At 33.6% G+C, this 17365-nt stretch overlaps 2 protein-coding genes across 2 annotated transcripts; both read right to left on the reverse strand.

The window, feature by feature from the left end:
- Positions 1–1171: 1171 nt before the first annotated feature.
- On the reverse strand, positions 1172–6116 carry LOC127115627 (SKP1-like protein 21). Its single transcript, XM_051047128.1, has 9 exons — positions 6024–6116; positions 5870–5899; positions 4087–4157; positions 3611–3763; positions 2515–2628; positions 2230–2311; positions 1726–1808; positions 1525–1613; positions 1172–1320 (listed from the first exon to the last, which is right to left on the reverse strand). The coding sequence occupies exons 3-9, from the start codon at positions 4120–4122 to the stop codon at positions 1254–1256; spliced, it is 624 nt and encodes a 207-aa protein (XP_050903085.1). The 5' UTR covers positions 4123–4157; positions 5870–5899; positions 6024–6116; the 3' UTR covers positions 1172–1253.
- A 2489-nt stretch (positions 6117–8605) lies between these two features.
- On the reverse strand, positions 8606–9553 carry LOC127100891 (uncharacterized). The gene is made up of 2 exons (XM_051038200.1): positions 9029–9553; positions 8606–8866 (listed from the first exon to the last, which is right to left on the reverse strand). The coding sequence occupies exons 1-2, from the start codon at positions 9551–9553 to the stop codon at positions 8606–8608; spliced, it is 786 nt and encodes a 261-aa protein (XP_050894157.1).
- Positions 9554–17365: the final 7812 nt, after the last annotated feature.

Below are 17365 nucleotides of genomic sequence, written 5' to 3' on the forward strand. Positions count from 1 at the left end.
TCAAAACCACGATTACATGTATATTACACAGAATCACAAATAGAAAGATTGGTTGTTTGTTTTCTTCACTTTCAAATTTGGCATTGATTGGTAAATTGGATTGAAGGTTGATATCTCTTGCCTTTGGGCTATGGATGGATGTCATTTTGGAAAGATATGGGGTCTAGGTTGTTTTTTCTCTCATGGAGGTTAGTCTTAAAACTTTTGCTCTACCTCATCTTTGAGAAAAAATGATATCTATCTCTCTTGAGGTCTAAAGTAGGAGACTCTTCAGACTAGTTTTTAGAGGGTCATCAAAGGAAAGTTAAGTTTGGTCTCCTTACTTCCTTATGGGATGATCCTTAGCTGGGGGCTATTCCCATAAGATATAGGTTTCAGAGGCTTTATCTTGTAGGTTTCCATCATGGTAGAAAGGTGACTGAGGTTGTCGTACTTGAAGGGGGTTTGGTTAGGTGGAATTGTTAGTGGAAAAGATTATTTTTTTTTGTAGGAAAAGTTTGTGGATGTATCTTTTCAGTTTCTGCAGAGGGTAACTCTTTTGCCAGAGACCAATTGTTGGTGGTGAAGGATTGAGAAAGATTGGTTTATTCGATTAAATAAGCTTATAGCTCCCTCCTTGAGGCTAAATTCTATTCTTTTCTTCCTTTGAATATGATGTATCAAGCTATGCTACGTCTTGCATCTAATTTTGTTGGGCTACGTCCAAAGTGATCGTCTTTTCTTGACAATTTCTCTTTAATAAGTTTCTTTGAGAAATAGCATATTTAAGCGTAAGTCTTCTTGGACCCAACTTAGATGTCTTGTTTTTTTTAAAAGGTATTGTAATATCGATTTCTCATTTGTTTTTCACCTGTGTGGTAGTGTTGGTTTTATGGTATATATTTTTTAGGTGGTTGGGATGGTCATTTGTTTTTCACATGTTAAACAAATTTTTATACTGTTCAAAACAATTTAAAATAATATTTCATCAAGCTTTTGTTTGTAATCGAAAATGATTTGATTTTCTTGTAGAATACTTTGAAAGGTTCTATAATTGATTGGATACTCAATTTTAATAAAAAAAAAACTTATAAAATATAAGTTTGACAATTTAATTGCAAGTGATACGAAACTATCACAATCAAAAGATATTGACGAAATACCAAACTCTAAGTAGCTATCCCTTCTTTAAATTCACATATTGAACCATTGTTATGTTTGTAGAAGTTTACAACATATTATTCATTGGTACAAGTCTTTTATTTTGTCCCAAATTAATTAAACATTTTTATTCTTTCAGACCGATCTAAATTTAATATTCTTGCAAATTCTTCCACCTCCCTGTATAAAAATAAACATAACTAATTAATGAAAATTAAAGAGAAAAATATGTTCAACAATTAGATTGACAACTCTATCCTTTTCATAATTTTAGTATACATATAAACATTCATTCAAAAAAAATTTAAGGTTCATATTAAAAACATCCATAGGTTTTAGCAAATTTTTAAGTAATTAGGTAAAGTTAAAAAAAATGCATCTAACCTATCAAGCTTTTCCTTCAATGCAGGATCAAAATCATCTTCACTAAGCTCATCCTTGGGAGTGGTAGCATGATCTTGAGAAGTAGATTTCTAGGCATAATAAAAAAATGTCATCATAAAATTAAAATTTTCAATGAAAAAATATAACACTTTAAAAACAAAATTTAATGTCAAAGACCAAAAAATACTTGTAGAGTCTAACCTCATTAGAATCTTCATTTGCATTCTTTGAAGAATGGCATTTTGTTCTTTTGGTTTTCTTTTTCTTCTTTGCTTTTCTAGCACCTTTTATATCAATAAAATAAACCACGAAATAATTGAATCTTTCATCTCAAATTAAGTATATATAATAAAGTGTGGTACATGTTTATTTTGTGAAATATTATTTATTCTTATTTTATAAATTTTATAAATGTCTTATTAATTTGACTTATTAACAGGAGATAGTAAATTTTTAAATGAAAAATTGTGTGAATTTTGAAAACAAATATTTTTATCCAAAGTTATAAAAATATCAAAATATTTTTAACATCTTGCAAAATTTTATTATCCAAAGTTAAAAAAATTTATCTTCTCAAATCGCAATAATTTACTTCAAAAATCTTGTACCTCATTATTAACAAATTAAATAAATTCATATACTAAAAAATAAAATTAAAAAATTTATAAATAAAATTTGAAAAAATAGTTAGAGCAAAAGACATACCTCCTTCATCATTTCCATTAATAAATGAAAGCAAGTCATCAACTGAAGGTTCTTCCTTTGATTCCTTTACTACTTCATCATCCTTAGACACATGAACTTAATTTTTAATTATTTATATAAAAAACTAAGAAAGTTTATTATTATTTACTAATAGGTGACATACTAATTAATGACAATTTTTTTAATGAACATTAATTTGACTTTTTACACAAGGTGACCATTTTTAAGAATTATATTATTTGTGCATAAATATTAATGGAAATAAAATATTGCAATATATCATACCTTAAAGTTCATCTTCTCTTTTAGTTCTTTCTCTTTCTTAGCATGTAATTTATTTAGAAGTCTCATACGTGGATCATCAGTAATTTTGTTTGTGTCAGGCTCCAATTTCTTTTCCTGCGAAAAACTCATCATAAATATAAGTCAACAGACAAAGTATTTTGTTCAAAAGAAAAAATAATATTAACAAATTAAAATAAATAAATAAATAAATAAATATATATATATATATATATATATATATATATATATATATATATATATATATATATATATATATATATATATATATATATATATATATATATATATATATATATATATATATATATATATATATATATATATATATATATATATATATATATATATATATATATATATATATATATATATATATATATATATATATGGACACAAGCAATACCAAAAAAACAAGATAAAAAAATTATACTATCAAAATTTAATAAGACAAAAATTAAATTTCTAGAAAAGCACCATTCAATATCTACACTAAAGTGGAAAATGTTAGACCTCAAGCCAACAAGACTGCAGGATTACAAGTCATCAACAGAAGAAGAAATAGTCACAATCATTTTATATTAAGTTAAAATTTCGATCCGTTATTGATTAATTAAAATGATAGAATTATGATATTAATATGTGAAGGTGCAAGATCTATCAATATTTTTTTTTAAAAACGAACAAACCGGATTAAACATTCAAATCAAATTACAAGAGCTATCAATGATCTTCCCCAAGAGCCATTTGCAATCCAAAAAATATTTTTGTCCTCCACTTCTTTTACAAACGTCATAGTACCCAAAAATACAATTTTAACTCATTTCGACTTATATATTAAAATAGTATGATCGTCTTTAAAAGTATATAAGATAAATTATTAAATTAAATAAAACTTACATAATTATAATTAAATAAAACTTTATAACACATCTGACATCGTTAAAACAATGACTAAATATAATTTTATTTATTTATCCAGGATTAAATTCCAATTAACCTACACAAACTTTAAAAAAAAAGCTTAAAACTGCCTTGACTAAAAAGAATCTTTTTAGAAAATAATATCATCACATACCTTTGTGATATTTTCACACAAATCAATTATCCTAGAAATCTCCTCAGGAGTTTGTTCTTCTAATATTCGACGACTAACTTCTTTGAATATAGCCTCTTCTTCTACTTCTTCAATAGAACCATCCTCAAGTTCAAAAACGAGGTATGCTTTCTTCTAAACATTTAAAAAAGAAAATTAAAATCAATTGAATACGTTCGGTTTAGGAAAGAAAAAGTATATATATATATATATATATATATATATATATATATATATATATATATATATATATATATATATATATATATATATATATCTATATCTATATCTATATATATATATATATATATATATATATATATATATATATATATATATATATATATATATATATATATTTCTTCATTTGTATGATTATGTAATAATATTACTAAATTTATCTGATTGAATAGAGATCTAAATGGATAAATCTAATAATATAGAATATTATAACATACCTCAGATTCCTCATTTTCCTTAGCAACACTGGACATGATAGGACACAGCTTACAAGTTGTAATTACTAGGGCTGCACTTGGTTAACTTTAATTAAAATTAATAATAATAATAATTTCTTATAATTACAAGTTGTAAACATAATTTCCTATAATAATAATATTACTATTACTACTAATAATAAATAATAATAATAATAATAATAATAACAATAATAATAATAGCTAAATAATTACTATAAGGTTGAGTTTTTTTCAAACATAAAATAAAATTAGTCAAAGAAATATAATAAATGTTAGCTGATGTTGTTCATTACATTAATAATAAAAAGAAAAAATAATTATATAAATAAAATATAAATAAAAAATAATCAAAAATAAATATTAAAGTAGAAAGTAATATCAAACAAAATCAATTACATTTATGTATTTCTTTTTATTTATTAATAATCAATTGTTTTCATAAAGTAATATTATAATTACCTTTGCTTTAAGTTATTAAATATATTTTAAAATCCAAAATGTTAACTTAGTTTTAAATATAATAATAATAAGTTGACATCTTAATTAATAAGCTTAATTACCATTTCAGACCCCTATCTGTACATGTTTAATAGAAATTGGTCTAACATTTTAAAATCACTCCGTTTTTATTGATATAACATATATTTCTCAAATTTTCACTAAAAGAATTGGCGATGTAACATATATTTATTGATAGAACATATTTAATCTAATGATTAGAATCATTTCAATGGATTAGCTTTTTACATATGACTAATAATTTTAAAATTCAAACTGAAGTTTTTGGAAAATTTTCTTTTATCTTCATAATTTTTTAAAATTTTACATCGTTACATCTTATGTCATGTCATTTTCAATATATTATACTATCAATTTTGAGTTTATAAATTTAAGGAAGTGAGAAAAACTGTGTGATTTTTAAATGGAGTTCATTTTCGTAAGTATGTAAAAATAGGGGGGTTAAATTATAATTAATCATAATTAATAATAAGAGTAGTATACTTATTTATTATTTTATAAAAATATTTTTATATTATTAAAATCATTATTTCTTATGGCCATTGATAAAAAAAGAACTTTAATTAAAATGGCCTTTATAGAGATGATTTTTCTTAGCACTTAAAGTGTTTCATTAGATTGGTTTGGTTGATGTTGGTCTAATTTGGAGACCTCTAACTTTATTCTGATTTTGACTCATTGTAGTTGCTACTTGGGTTTTAGTTTTTTTTAGTGTTTTTTTTTTCCGATTTTTGTTATTGGTTGTATTATTTTTTTATCCGATAAATTTTGGTACATCTTTTGTCTTTTTGTGACCGTTCTTTTCTAATTTTTCTTTTTGTATCCCACTTTTATATTTATATATATCTTATTACGGTTAAAAAAATTAAAGTGCATCAAAATTAATCTTTTTTGAAAGAATAACAATATTAATACATTTACTTTTATATAAATTTAAAGGTTAACAAATGAATTTTATAATAAAAAGTAATCTCGAAATGTCTAGTTTTAAAAAGAAAAAAAACTTTTAAAAAAGAGTAGATAGCATAAGTTAAATGAAAAAAGAACTACACACAAATGTCACATAAATTTTCAATACACAAATGTCACATAATTTTCAATATATTTTATTTTCTTAAACGTATAGCATTTAAACACAACCAACATCGGAAGAATTGCCATTATTTTCAAAACATCAACTATCATTATTTCATCAACTATCATTATTGTTTTGATGATCTTATTGTAGATTTATGGAAATTACCTTTCTTATAACTTTCTTCAAAGGAGCACCCTAAAGACAACAACAACAAAAAAAACCAAAAAAGACAATAATGATTTTCATAAGAGAATATGAAAATGTAAAAGTTAAAGAAAAGAAATAGATATGAGGAAGAGAAGAGAAATTCATGTATCACCTTAAGAGATTGGTGCAATTAGAATGGGAAATGGAGCATGGAAGATGAGAGACAAATGATTTTTAATATTTTGAAGAATCCTAATTGTTGTTTATATAGAATTCATTAAACTAAAACAAAAATATTTCTTACATTTGTCGTAAATATGAGAAAATAAATATATTTTAAATTAATTCTCAAATAAGGTAACTAGAGAATTCTACCTAGCTAACAAATATTTGGCAAAAAGTTATTTTGACACTTTACAGCCCAAAATTTATTGGTAAGATTGTGTATTGAATATTATATTTACAACAATATATAGTATTAATTTTTTTAAATGAAATAAAATAACAAAAATCTGAATAAAATAATATAAAAGTTAGTTTTAGTGTGAGAATGCTTTTTTAATAGCCAAACAGAAACGATATGTAATTAAGAAAAGAAATAAAGTTTACAAAATATACAAAAGAAATAAAACACCAGAAATGCTAAGCAAGGAACAAACCTAGAAAAATTAATGACAAAAACAATTTAAAAAAATAATTCTGTCAAAAAAGAAAAAACACAAGCCAACCAGACCAACCACTCGAGCAACCAAAAGTGAAGGATACACCAAAACTTTTGAGAAGCAAGCTGGAGAAAGAAAAGCAAGACCACCTGCACAAAGCGCAAATCAAAGGAGGGAAGTTGACCGTCCAACCCACTTATAAATGCCTAGCCATTATAATGGGTCTTGCTCCCAGTCAACTAGAGAAACAACAAAACCTAGAGCCTAAGCATGGACCCATTTCCAAATTAGACTTATAATCGAGCACATCCAGTGAGTAATCGTCAAGCATCCCGTCTAAAAATAAATTTCTTTTATATTTTCCAAATAGTCTATATCACAGAATGTCAAATCAAGACCAAAAATATGTCAATGTATAGTTTGTTATTTTTGTAGGTAGTGTGTGTGCTCACTCATGCTTTATCAAGCTTATATCTAGGGTTTGAGACCCCCAATGCAAGGAGTTCAATCAAGAAATGGTTCACATTGGCTCTAAGCATCATATATGGATCCCCATGATCTTCACATGCCATTTTGATCAAGAAATCATCAAGAATTTGAAGTTTGTTTGCCTTGGAAACTCTAATTCATCTAGGATATCTTGTGTAACTTCTTCGACAAGTTTCTTTAACAATTGATCAAATATTTCAAGGGATACTTCATATTACATCATCCTACACATATATGATCTCATAATAAAATAAGTCTTCCAAGAAGTAAAATAAAACCTGCAAAGATGTCTGATCAACATGTCAAGACATCTTGCTTAACATCTTGTTGAGATACATGTTTTAAAAAAATTATAATCAATCAGAAAAACACAGACCAAACAATCTCCCCCTTTGGAATTTTTGGCTAAAACAACATTTGCATCATATAGTTGGAGAAAAGATAAAACATCAGCAATAATCACAAGGGCACAACCATACAATCAAACACTTGGTATAACACCAAGACATATAAGAGGAACACGCAGTAGAAATAAGTAGAAACCCAGCCTCACAGAAAACACATAGAGAGAAATAAACTCTCAAACTCCAAGCCTCATTCAGAGAAGAAATTCTCTAAAACAAAATGTCAAGACATTTTGTCTGACATCACAGCAAACACACAATAGCCTAACCACAAACAGATCAAACTCCCCCTGAATGTCATGATCAGCAACACAGAAACTACTCCCTCTGTGACACAGGAAACATACTCCCCTTAAAGAAACAACCTTCACACATAGAACACAAGGCATAAAAAATATTCAAGACCACAACTCTACACTATCTACTCCCCCTTTTTAGCAATAATATGACAAACCAAGCATACATTCTTCAATGGCAACAAAATAATAGAGCAAAGCAGTAGCAGAACATGTGAGTTAGAGGTATGAAAGTTATAAAAAGTTTGAATTTATAATGATATCCTCAGTTCAAAATGTTACCAAGTGCGGAAACGTTATTGTTGTCAATAATATGTTGAGTTGTTGTTTATATCGTATCGCACCTCTGAGTTCCTTTAGTGTTAGAAACGGAGAGATCAGAATTGAGTTTTGAAGCCTGGAGATTGTAAAGTCGTTGTTCTGCTTCCGTATGTTGTTGTGGTAACGCTTGCAGTGCGTATAAGTTTGTTGGATACAAGGGCAAATCCGTTTTCGATATGGTCAGGATGATCCTTACAGATTTCTTGAGATATGAAACTAACAACTTCTATAGTTGTATCATCCTCCAAGATGGAGTTAACATGTAACTATTGTGGTTGGAAATGTCCAATATGCCGAAATCAAACTGAAAACTTAGGGGGAGCCAATGTATTGTTGGTTACTACAGCTTGGAGTTATGCACAAATACGTGTCATCGTTTTTACGAACACTTGGCAGGCGGTGCAGATAAGGTGAAAAGTGGCAACGAACCAAGCATACATTCTTCAACGGAAACAAAATAATAGAGCAAAGCAGTAGCAGAACATGTGAGTTAGAGGTACAGACCATGGGACACAAAGGTGCAATATTCAGGGCAAAGGCCCACAAAAAAAACATACAAAATCAAATAGAAAAACAAGCAGCTCAGATGTCAGCAGAAGCATATGATTCATCTGTAGAGGTAGCACCAACAACAACATCCTCTTCTTCCTCATCTCCTTCTTCATAATCACCGGCCACATTCTCACCAGGACTCTCTTCAGCCAAAGATTTGATCAGTCTTTCAAGCCTGGTCTTTCTTTCAGTGTAGGTCTTGATAGTATCATCCAAAGCTTTATAGGTGTCTTTTAATTTAACAATCAGACTAGCCTTGGAGGTTGAACTGGTAGACTCTTCGCCAGATCTCTAGACAATATCTGGGACATATGTCCCTGCAAATAACCTGTAGTGAAGATAAATAGGAGATTCCCTCTTGCTATTAGCGTCAACACTATTCAGGATACCTGGGTGTTAACTGAGAATGATTCCACATATAAGTGAAGGAAATGCAATGGGCATCTTCACTACACAAGTACTAGCATGCTTTAATGTTTGTTCAAAAACATAATCTCCAAAATCAAAGTTGGTCTTGGTACCAACTACATAGATGAACTTCCCTAATCCAGTGGTAATGGTTGATGTATGGTTTGTGGGAACCCTGTTAGAAGCACCAATCCTGTGAAGGATTTCATACATTACACTTAGCTTTCCAACTGGAAGCTTTCCTTTTCTAGGCCATTGTACAACCTGTTTTACAGTATTTTCTTTGCAAACCTGGTTGTCAGTCACCTCTATCTCAGGTTGTTCATCTTCACATATGCCCATATACCTATTAATCACATTAGGTGAAAATTCCACACATTTTCCTCTCACAAAAACTTTTTTAAATTCCTTGCTTCTATTGTCATCACAGTCAGCAGGTATGTTTACAATAAGTTCCTTCACTAGCACCTCATAGTATTTTCCAAAGCTTGTAACACTTTTCATCAAACCTGCATGTTCAATGAGTTTCATAACTTCCTTGCACTCAAGTGCATCTTGTCCAAGCTCCATCTCTCCACATTATCGACAAAGTGGAATGAGATATTATCTAAAGGCGCCTCAGGAATATTCACAGGTATCTTTTTCACCACTAGTTTCTTTTGTGGGGGTGATGTCCTGAACATCATGTTTAACATCATAATCAGATTCACTAGAAGAGATCTCCTTCCTGTTCCTAGTAGGAGCCACAACTTTTCTCCAGCTTTTGGTGGGACTAACAACATATTTCTTCTTGGCAATCTTAGAGGGCATGCCTTCATTTATCACAACCTTGCCTCTTCTATTATTCAGCCTCTTGGCAATGCCAGTGGCCAGATTTTTAGCAATGGGTTCTTCATTCGAGTCCAACTCATCAACATTCACAATGATAATGGATTTTTCTTTCCTTCTACTAGGGTTTTCCTCCTCACCATACACATATTTCTTCTCCTCAATAGTCACAGACACAGGGTTAGCTTTATCAGACTCATTTGAGATGGAGTTATTATCACAACCACCAATAGGGTTTTAATGGGTGGTTTCAGCTGGATGATCAGCTTGGGCCAATGATGTTGTAACATCCGACACATCACCAGACCTAGCTTCCTTCAGAATATTTGACACTAACCTTCAGATACATCTATCAATGGAAACTTTTTTAGCCTCACTCACACTAGGGTTTACCTTTTCTGATACAGATGAACCAGAGGGTTCCACTTTACTAACAGTTTTTGACCCAATAGCCTCTTTAGTAGAAGTGTTGACATTATATTCAACATTAGCATATTGAATAGGTTCAACATAAAGACTTGTCATAGAATGAGCTTTATTGACAACAACATATGGTTTGGGAGACTTATTCACAGCAGTTACCTTAGCCTTCTTTGCATATGAAGTTCTTGCCTTCTTTTGAACAGGGATATGGCATGGAATCATTGACAAAGGAACTACATCAAACATCATCTCGGAGGGGGTCACCATTGTAGTAGAGGAAGAAACCCTAACTTTCGTAGGGGATGAAGCTGAGTTATTCTTTGAGACGTTGAAGTAGATTATTCCGACATCTTGAAAATAGCTTGGAAGAGGATTTTATATGGAAATAGGTAAGCACAAAGAAGAGGAAATTTATGAGAATAGCATGAACTAAAACGAAGGAATATATGGAAATAATAATATAGCATGTTTGAAAACAAATGAGGAAACTTTGTAATGATTTCCTTTGAGTAGCGTGCACCAATGCATGGAGGGAAGAGAAAGTTTTTATTGCACGCTTAAATAAAAATAATTGTTATAATTCCTCAAAAATGAAAATTTCAATTTCACCCCTTAGTTTTTCAAATTGATTTGTGTTCAATGCCTTAGTGAAAATATCAGCCAGTTGCTTCTCAGTGGCCACATGCTCAAGGGTAATAACCTTGTCTTTAACAAGATCCTTGATAAAATGATTATGGATGTCAATGTACTTTATCATGCTGTGTTGAATAGGTTTTTTGGAGATATTTATAGCACTCATGTTGTCACAATATAATGTCATGACATTGTGTATGACATTATTCTTTTTTAACATTTGCTTCTTCCAAATCAACTGAGAACAGCTGCTTCTTGCTGCAATATACTCAGTCTTAGCAATGGATAAGGACACACATTTTTGCTTCTTGCTGAACCAAGATATAAGATTGTTCCTTAAGAAGAAGCAACCTCCTGAAGTGTTTTTCCTATCACATCAATACTTGCCAAATCTACATCACAGTACCCTACAAGTATGGAATTAGATCCATGAGAGTATAACATGCCATAGTCATTTGTACCATTGATGTACTTTAGATATCTCTTCACTTGATTGATGTGACTCATTTTGGGCTCAACTTGATATCTTGCACAAACACCTATAACAAATGTGATGTCAGGTCTGCTAGTTGTAAGGTATAACAGGCTACCAATCATGCTCCTGTACAAACTTTGATCCATATTAACTCCTTTTTCATCTTTAGATAACTTCAAATGAGTAGGTGCAGGTGTCCTCTTGTAACTAGCATTCTCCATACCAAACTTATTCATTATGTTCTTGGCATACTTACTTCGAGAGATGAAGATAGAATCATCCATCTACTTCATTTGAAGACCAAGAAAATAGGTTAATTCACCAATAAGACTCATCTCAAATTTAGATTGCATCTTCTTGACAAAATGTTGAACCATCTCACTTGACATTCCACCAAACACAATGTCATACACATATTGAAATTCTAGTTATCAGACTTTGGATGTCACACTGGTTGTTATGACATCCAATTCTGCACAGACAGGGATTATGCAGAACTTAACAGTAAGTGTAGTAAATAACACAAGTAATTGTTCACCCAGTTCAGTCCAACATGACCTACATCTGGGGGCTACCAAGCCAGGGAGGAAATCCACTATTAGTAGTATCAATTCAAAGCTAAACTCACCCGTTTACAACTTATCACTTAATCCCTACCCAATGCAATTTCAATCTTAACCTAAGATCAGAGTTCCTACTCACTCCCCCTCAATCACCTCAGTGATATTAAAAACACTTTGAAGTCACACTTCAAAAACAACTCTTGGTTATGCTTCACAGCTTAAACCAAGATACACAGCACTCACGCTTAAAAGCTTCGAGTGACACAACACTTACAACTCAATGAACACCCTATGCCAAAGCAATCATCTACTTGATAATGACTTGCCTTACAAGATACGTCTAATTCTAGACTCACAAAAATACAGCAGTGAAGTAAGATGGACACACTAAATCTTCACGCCTCAAAATCTCTGAAACTGAATGGAGGAATGCCTTCCTTTTTATATTGCAGCACCTGGGCTTTTGCACCTGTATTTTCCTGAATTTTAGGTCACATAAGTTCCCACAAATTCAATATTTAGGTTGCTAACAAATAGGCTATTTGTTAGGTTCATTGAATGTAGCTTGGTTGTTGATTTCCTGGATTTTCTCTAAGCTGTTGACTTCCTAAAGAATAGCCTGAGAAAGTTGTAACAGAAAACTGAACAACCTACAATTTAGCATATGCTGTCAGGAATGAATGTCACGACATTCAGCTTGACATCAAGGTCCATATGCTGAGTCTGTTTTTCCAGAAAACAGACTGTACAAATCTGCTGACCTGTACATGATCAAAATGACCATACTACAGTACCAGCTTACATTAGTAAATGTCAAAGTGTCCAACTTAACATTTACACAGTTGGCCTTAAGTTAGTTCTGTTATTCTCTTGAATAACAAACTAAGTAAAATGCTGAAGTATAGCAGAACACCACTCTGCCCAATCTTCAGTAGCTGCTGTCAATGATGAATGTCACAACATCCAGTTTGACATTCAGTCAGTAGGCCTTATGCCAGGTCTGGTTCTTCCTTGATAACCAGACTGCAAGTGAATACTAAGTTCTAACAGAACTCCTGATGTTCTATTCCTTAGTATCTGTTGACAGGTATGAATGTCACAACGTCCAGTTTGACATTCAATAAATCCTGTGTTAGCTAGTCCTGCAGTAACTACAAAGTAGTCACATATGCATGTCATGACATCAGTCAAGACATTAGTGTTTTACCATATAATGCAGCCAATTAAACACCTACAAACTCCCCCTTTGGCAAATTTTTGGCTAAAACACTTTTGATCCCCATAACAGAGTTCATAGCAGCGGAAACACTCACCTAGCAGGAAATAATACTAGCTAAAAACACTCAGAGTGGCAGCACACTCACACACATGGAAGTTAAATAAAAACTTCACTTAGCAGCACACACATATTAGAAGTTGCACCTAAACTTCAATATCTGCTGCAGGGGGGGAATCTTCAGATCTGTCATGAGAGTCTGTTGTAGAGACTTACTCTGTTTGTCAGGGATGGATGGTTATTACTCCCCCTTTTAGTCACAAATGTTGCCAAAGCCAACAACATTGTCAGAGCACAATGACAGAGTCCCAGACTTGGTTTTACTTCACAGTTTCAACCAAGTTAACATCCACTTGATCTTGCTTCACAGCTTCGATCAAGTGATCACCCACTTTTGCTTAACAGTAGGTACCACCATATCAGATGCCATGATTTTGTTTCTGACATCCAGAACCACTCCTGCATGAACAACATCCTTGAACTCCTGCAGGTACAGTGACCTTCTCTCTGTAGGGTGTCTCCTTACCTTCTTGTATCCACCCTTGTTGCAAGCAGCATAGCTATGATCTGTTGACCAATCATAGCCTAGTACAAATTGTTCAATAGGCAGAGGTATCAAACAATTTATCCCAAACATCAGTGGTTGCTATAAGGTCTCAGAGAGACATATTCCCAGTTTGCTCCTTAAGTTTTCAAACTGAGTAGCATCCAGAGCCTTTGTAAATATGTCAGCCAGTTGAAGATCTGTGGCTACATGTTCCAAAGTGATCACCTTGTCTTCCACCAGATCTCTGATGAAGTGGTGCCTAATGTCAATATGTTTGGTCCTGCTGTGTTGGATGGGATTCTTGGAGATGTTGATGGCACTGAGATTATCACAGAACAATGTCATGACATTTTGAGTGACATTGTACTCAGTGAGCATTTGTTTCATCCACACCAATTGGGAGCAGCTGCTTCCAGCAGCTATGTATTCAGCCTCTGCAGTGGACAGAGAGACACAATTCTGCTTCTTGCTGAACCATGATATGAGGTTTTCTCCTAAGAAGAAACATCCACCTGATGTGCTTTTTCTGTCATCAGCACTTCCAGCCCAATCAGCATCACAGTACCCAGTTAGGACAGGCTCAGACCCATGTGAGTACAGCATCCCATAGTCACATGTCCCATTGATGTACTTGAGAATCCTTTTGACTTGATTCAAGTGACTCACCTTGGGCTCTGCTTGGTATCTGGCACACACTCCAACTGCATAAGAGATATCAGGTCTACTAGCAGTTAGATACAGCAGACTACCTATCATGCTCCTGTACAGGCATTGATCCACACTAGGCCCTCCATCATCTTTGGTTAACTTCAGATGAGTAGGAGCTGGAGTCCTCTTGTGCCTGGCATGGTCCATACCAAACTTCTTAACTATGTTCTTGGCATACTTGCTTTGGGAGAGAAACATAGAGTCCTCCATTTGGTTTACTTGCATTCCAAGGAAATAGGTCAGTTCTCCCACTAGACTCATTTCAAACTCAGACTGCATCTGGTGAACAAATTTGTTAACCATTTGTTCTGACATTCCACCAAAGACTATATCATCAACATAGATTTGAGCTATCATGATTTTGCCTTCATCATCCTTCACAAACAAGGTTTTATCTATGCCCCCCTTTCTGTATCCATTTGAGGTCAGAAATTCGGTTAACCTTTCATACCAAGCTCTGGGTGCTTGCTTCAACCCATACAAAGCTTTCTTCAACTTGTATACATGCTCAGGTTGGTTAGGATCACAGAGCCCTTTGGGTTGTTCCACATAGACTTCTTCATTCAGGTAGCCATTCAAGAATGCACTCTTCACATCCATTTGGAATAGCTTAAACTTTAGGATGCATGCTACCCCCAACAGCAATCTGATGGACTCAAGTCTAGCCACAGGAGCAAATGTCTCATCAAAGTCTACTCCTTCAACTTGAGTGTATCCTTGAGCTACTAGTCTTGCTTTATTTCTAGTAATTACTCCTTTCTCATCAGATTTGTTTTTGTAGATCCACTTGGTACCAATGATGTTGGACCCTTCAGGTCTTGGAACCAGCTCCCATACTTCATGCCTTGTGAACTGCTCGAGTTCCTCTTGCATGGCAATGATCCAGTATTCATCAGTCAGGGCTTCTTTCACATTCTTTGGTTCAACCTTGGAAACAAAGCAGGAATTTGAGTTTATTCCTCTTGACCTGGTGGTTACACCACTGGTGGGATCCCCTATGATAAGATCCTTAGGGTGGTCTTTCTGAATTCTGATAGATGGCACTTTGGTGGTTGCCTCTACTTCACAATCAGGAGGAGGTTCCTGTACTCCTTCAGGCTTGACTGGACTGTCAATTTGACTGTCGAGGAATGTTTCAACATCCTCCATGACATCGGTTCCTTCCTCTTTATCATCCACAATGACATTTATGGACTCCATCAGGACATTGGTCCTGTAGTTGAACACTCTATAGGCTCTGCTGTTAGTGGAGTATCCCAGAAATACGCCTTCATCACTTTTGGGATCTAGCTTCCTTCTCTGTTCACGATCTGTGAGGATGTAGCATTTACTTCCAAAAATATGAAAGTACTTCACAGTGGGTTTTCTACCCTTCCATATTTCATACAGAGTGGAGGAGGTTCCTTTTCTCAAGGTGACTCTGTTGTGAACATAGCACGCGGTATTCATTGCTTCAGCCCAAAAGTGCATAGGGAGCTTCTTTGCATGAATCATTGCTCTGGCAGATTCTTGAATAGTTCTATTTTTTCTTTCAACTATTCCATTCTGCTGAGGAGTTATAGGTGAGGAGAACTCATGGCTTATTCCTTCAGACGAGCAGAACTCATCAAACTTGGAGTTCTTGAATTCAGTACCATGATCACTTCTAATCCGGACCACACAACTGTCCTTTTCCCTTTGAAGTCTTATGCACAGATCTTTGAAGACATCAAATGCATCTGACTTCTCTCTGATGAAGCTTATCCACGTGTATCTGGAATGGTCATCAACCACCACGTAGGCATACTTCTTCCCACCAAGACTTTCAACCTGCATAGGTCCCATTAGGTCCATGTGCAGCAGCTCCAGAACTCTGGAGGTTGTGGAATGTCCCAGCTTTGGGTGTGACATCTTGGTTTGCTTGCCCACTTGGCATTCTCCACAGACTCTTCCTTCATCAATCAGAAGCTTTGGCATTCCTCTGACTGCTTCCTTGGATATGATCTTCTTCATTCCCCGTAAGTGGAGATGTCCAAGTCTTCTATGCCACAGCTTTACCTCCTGTTCTTCCTTGGCTGAGGAACATGTTGTGGAAAAGTTAGAGAGATCAGGTTCCCACAGGTAGCAGTTGTCTTTGGACCTGGTTCCTCTCATAACTTCCTGATTGTCACCACTTGTCACGATGCACAGCTCCTTAGTGAACTGAACATGAAACCCTTGATCACACAGCTGACTTATGCTGATGAGGTTTGCAGTTAGTCCTCTTACTAACAGCACATTGTTCAGTTTTGGCACTCCAGAACAGTCCAGTGTGCCCACACCTCTTATTTTTCCTTTGGCCCCATCATCAAAAGTCACATAGCTGGTGGTGTGAGGTTGAATGTCTACCAGTAGATTTTCCATACCAGTCATATGTCTTGAACATCCACTGTCAAAGTACTAGTCTTCTCTGGAAGAGGCCCTTAGGGCAGTGTGAGCTATCCTAGCATACCATTGTTGCTTCTTAATGGGAACACATCGCTTACGTGTGTTATGCTTAGGTCTGACATGTGAGGCTCTGTTAGGGAAGCCATGAATCCAGTAGCAGAAGGCTTTTATATGTCCAAGCCTGCCACAGTGGTGACACCTCCAATTCAGGTATATTCTCTTCTGATGATCATTCATCCTAGCTCCTCGATGTTGAGACATTGGCTTTGACATCGGCTTGAACTTCTGAACTCTAGCCTTTGGGCGTTTGTGTTCAGCTCTTTTTCCAAATCCTAGCCCAGATTTGGTTCCAGATTGCTGACCCACCTTTAGAATTTCTTCCAAGGTGTCAGTTCCCTTATTCATCATTCTGATGGATTTGGTCATCTGGTTCAGCTTGGAGGTCAGCAGGGCTATCTCATCTTTTAGCCCCTCTATGGCAGACAGTTGTTTCTGTCTCTCATCTTCCAGTTCCTTGATGAGT

Source organism: Lathyrus oleraceus, chromosome 1, assembly GCF_024323335.1.
Source record: "Lathyrus oleraceus cultivar Zhongwan6 chromosome 1, CAAS_Psat_ZW6_1.0, whole genome shotgun sequence".
NCBI lineage: Eukaryota > Viridiplantae > Streptophyta > Magnoliopsida > Fabales > Fabaceae > Lathyrus > Lathyrus oleraceus.

What these genes read in the sequence shown, in the direction of transcription:
- LOC127115627 (XM_051047128.1), bottom strand. Translation starts at nt 4,122, where the DNA reads ATGTCCAGTGTTGCTAAGGAAAATGAGGAATCTGAG. An exon ending in AGGAAAATGAGGAATCTGAG is followed by an intron (nt 3,764 to 4,086) that starts GTATGTTATAAT and finishes TTAAATGTTTAG; the next exon opens with AAGAAAGCATACCTCGTTTT. An exon ending in AAGAGAAGATGAACTTTAAG is followed by an intron (nt 2,312 to 2,514) that starts GTATGATATATT and finishes CATGTGTCTAAG; the next exon opens with GATGATGAAGTAGTAAAGGA.
- LOC127100891 (XM_051038200.1), bottom strand. Translation starts at nt 9,553, where the DNA reads ATGGAGCTTGGACAAGATGCACTTGAGTGCAAGGAAGTTATGAAACTC. An exon ending in TAAAGCATGCTAGTACTTGT is followed by an intron (nt 8,867 to 9,028) that starts GTAGTGAAGATG and finishes GATATTGTCTAG; the next exon opens with AGATCTGGCGAAGAGTCTAC.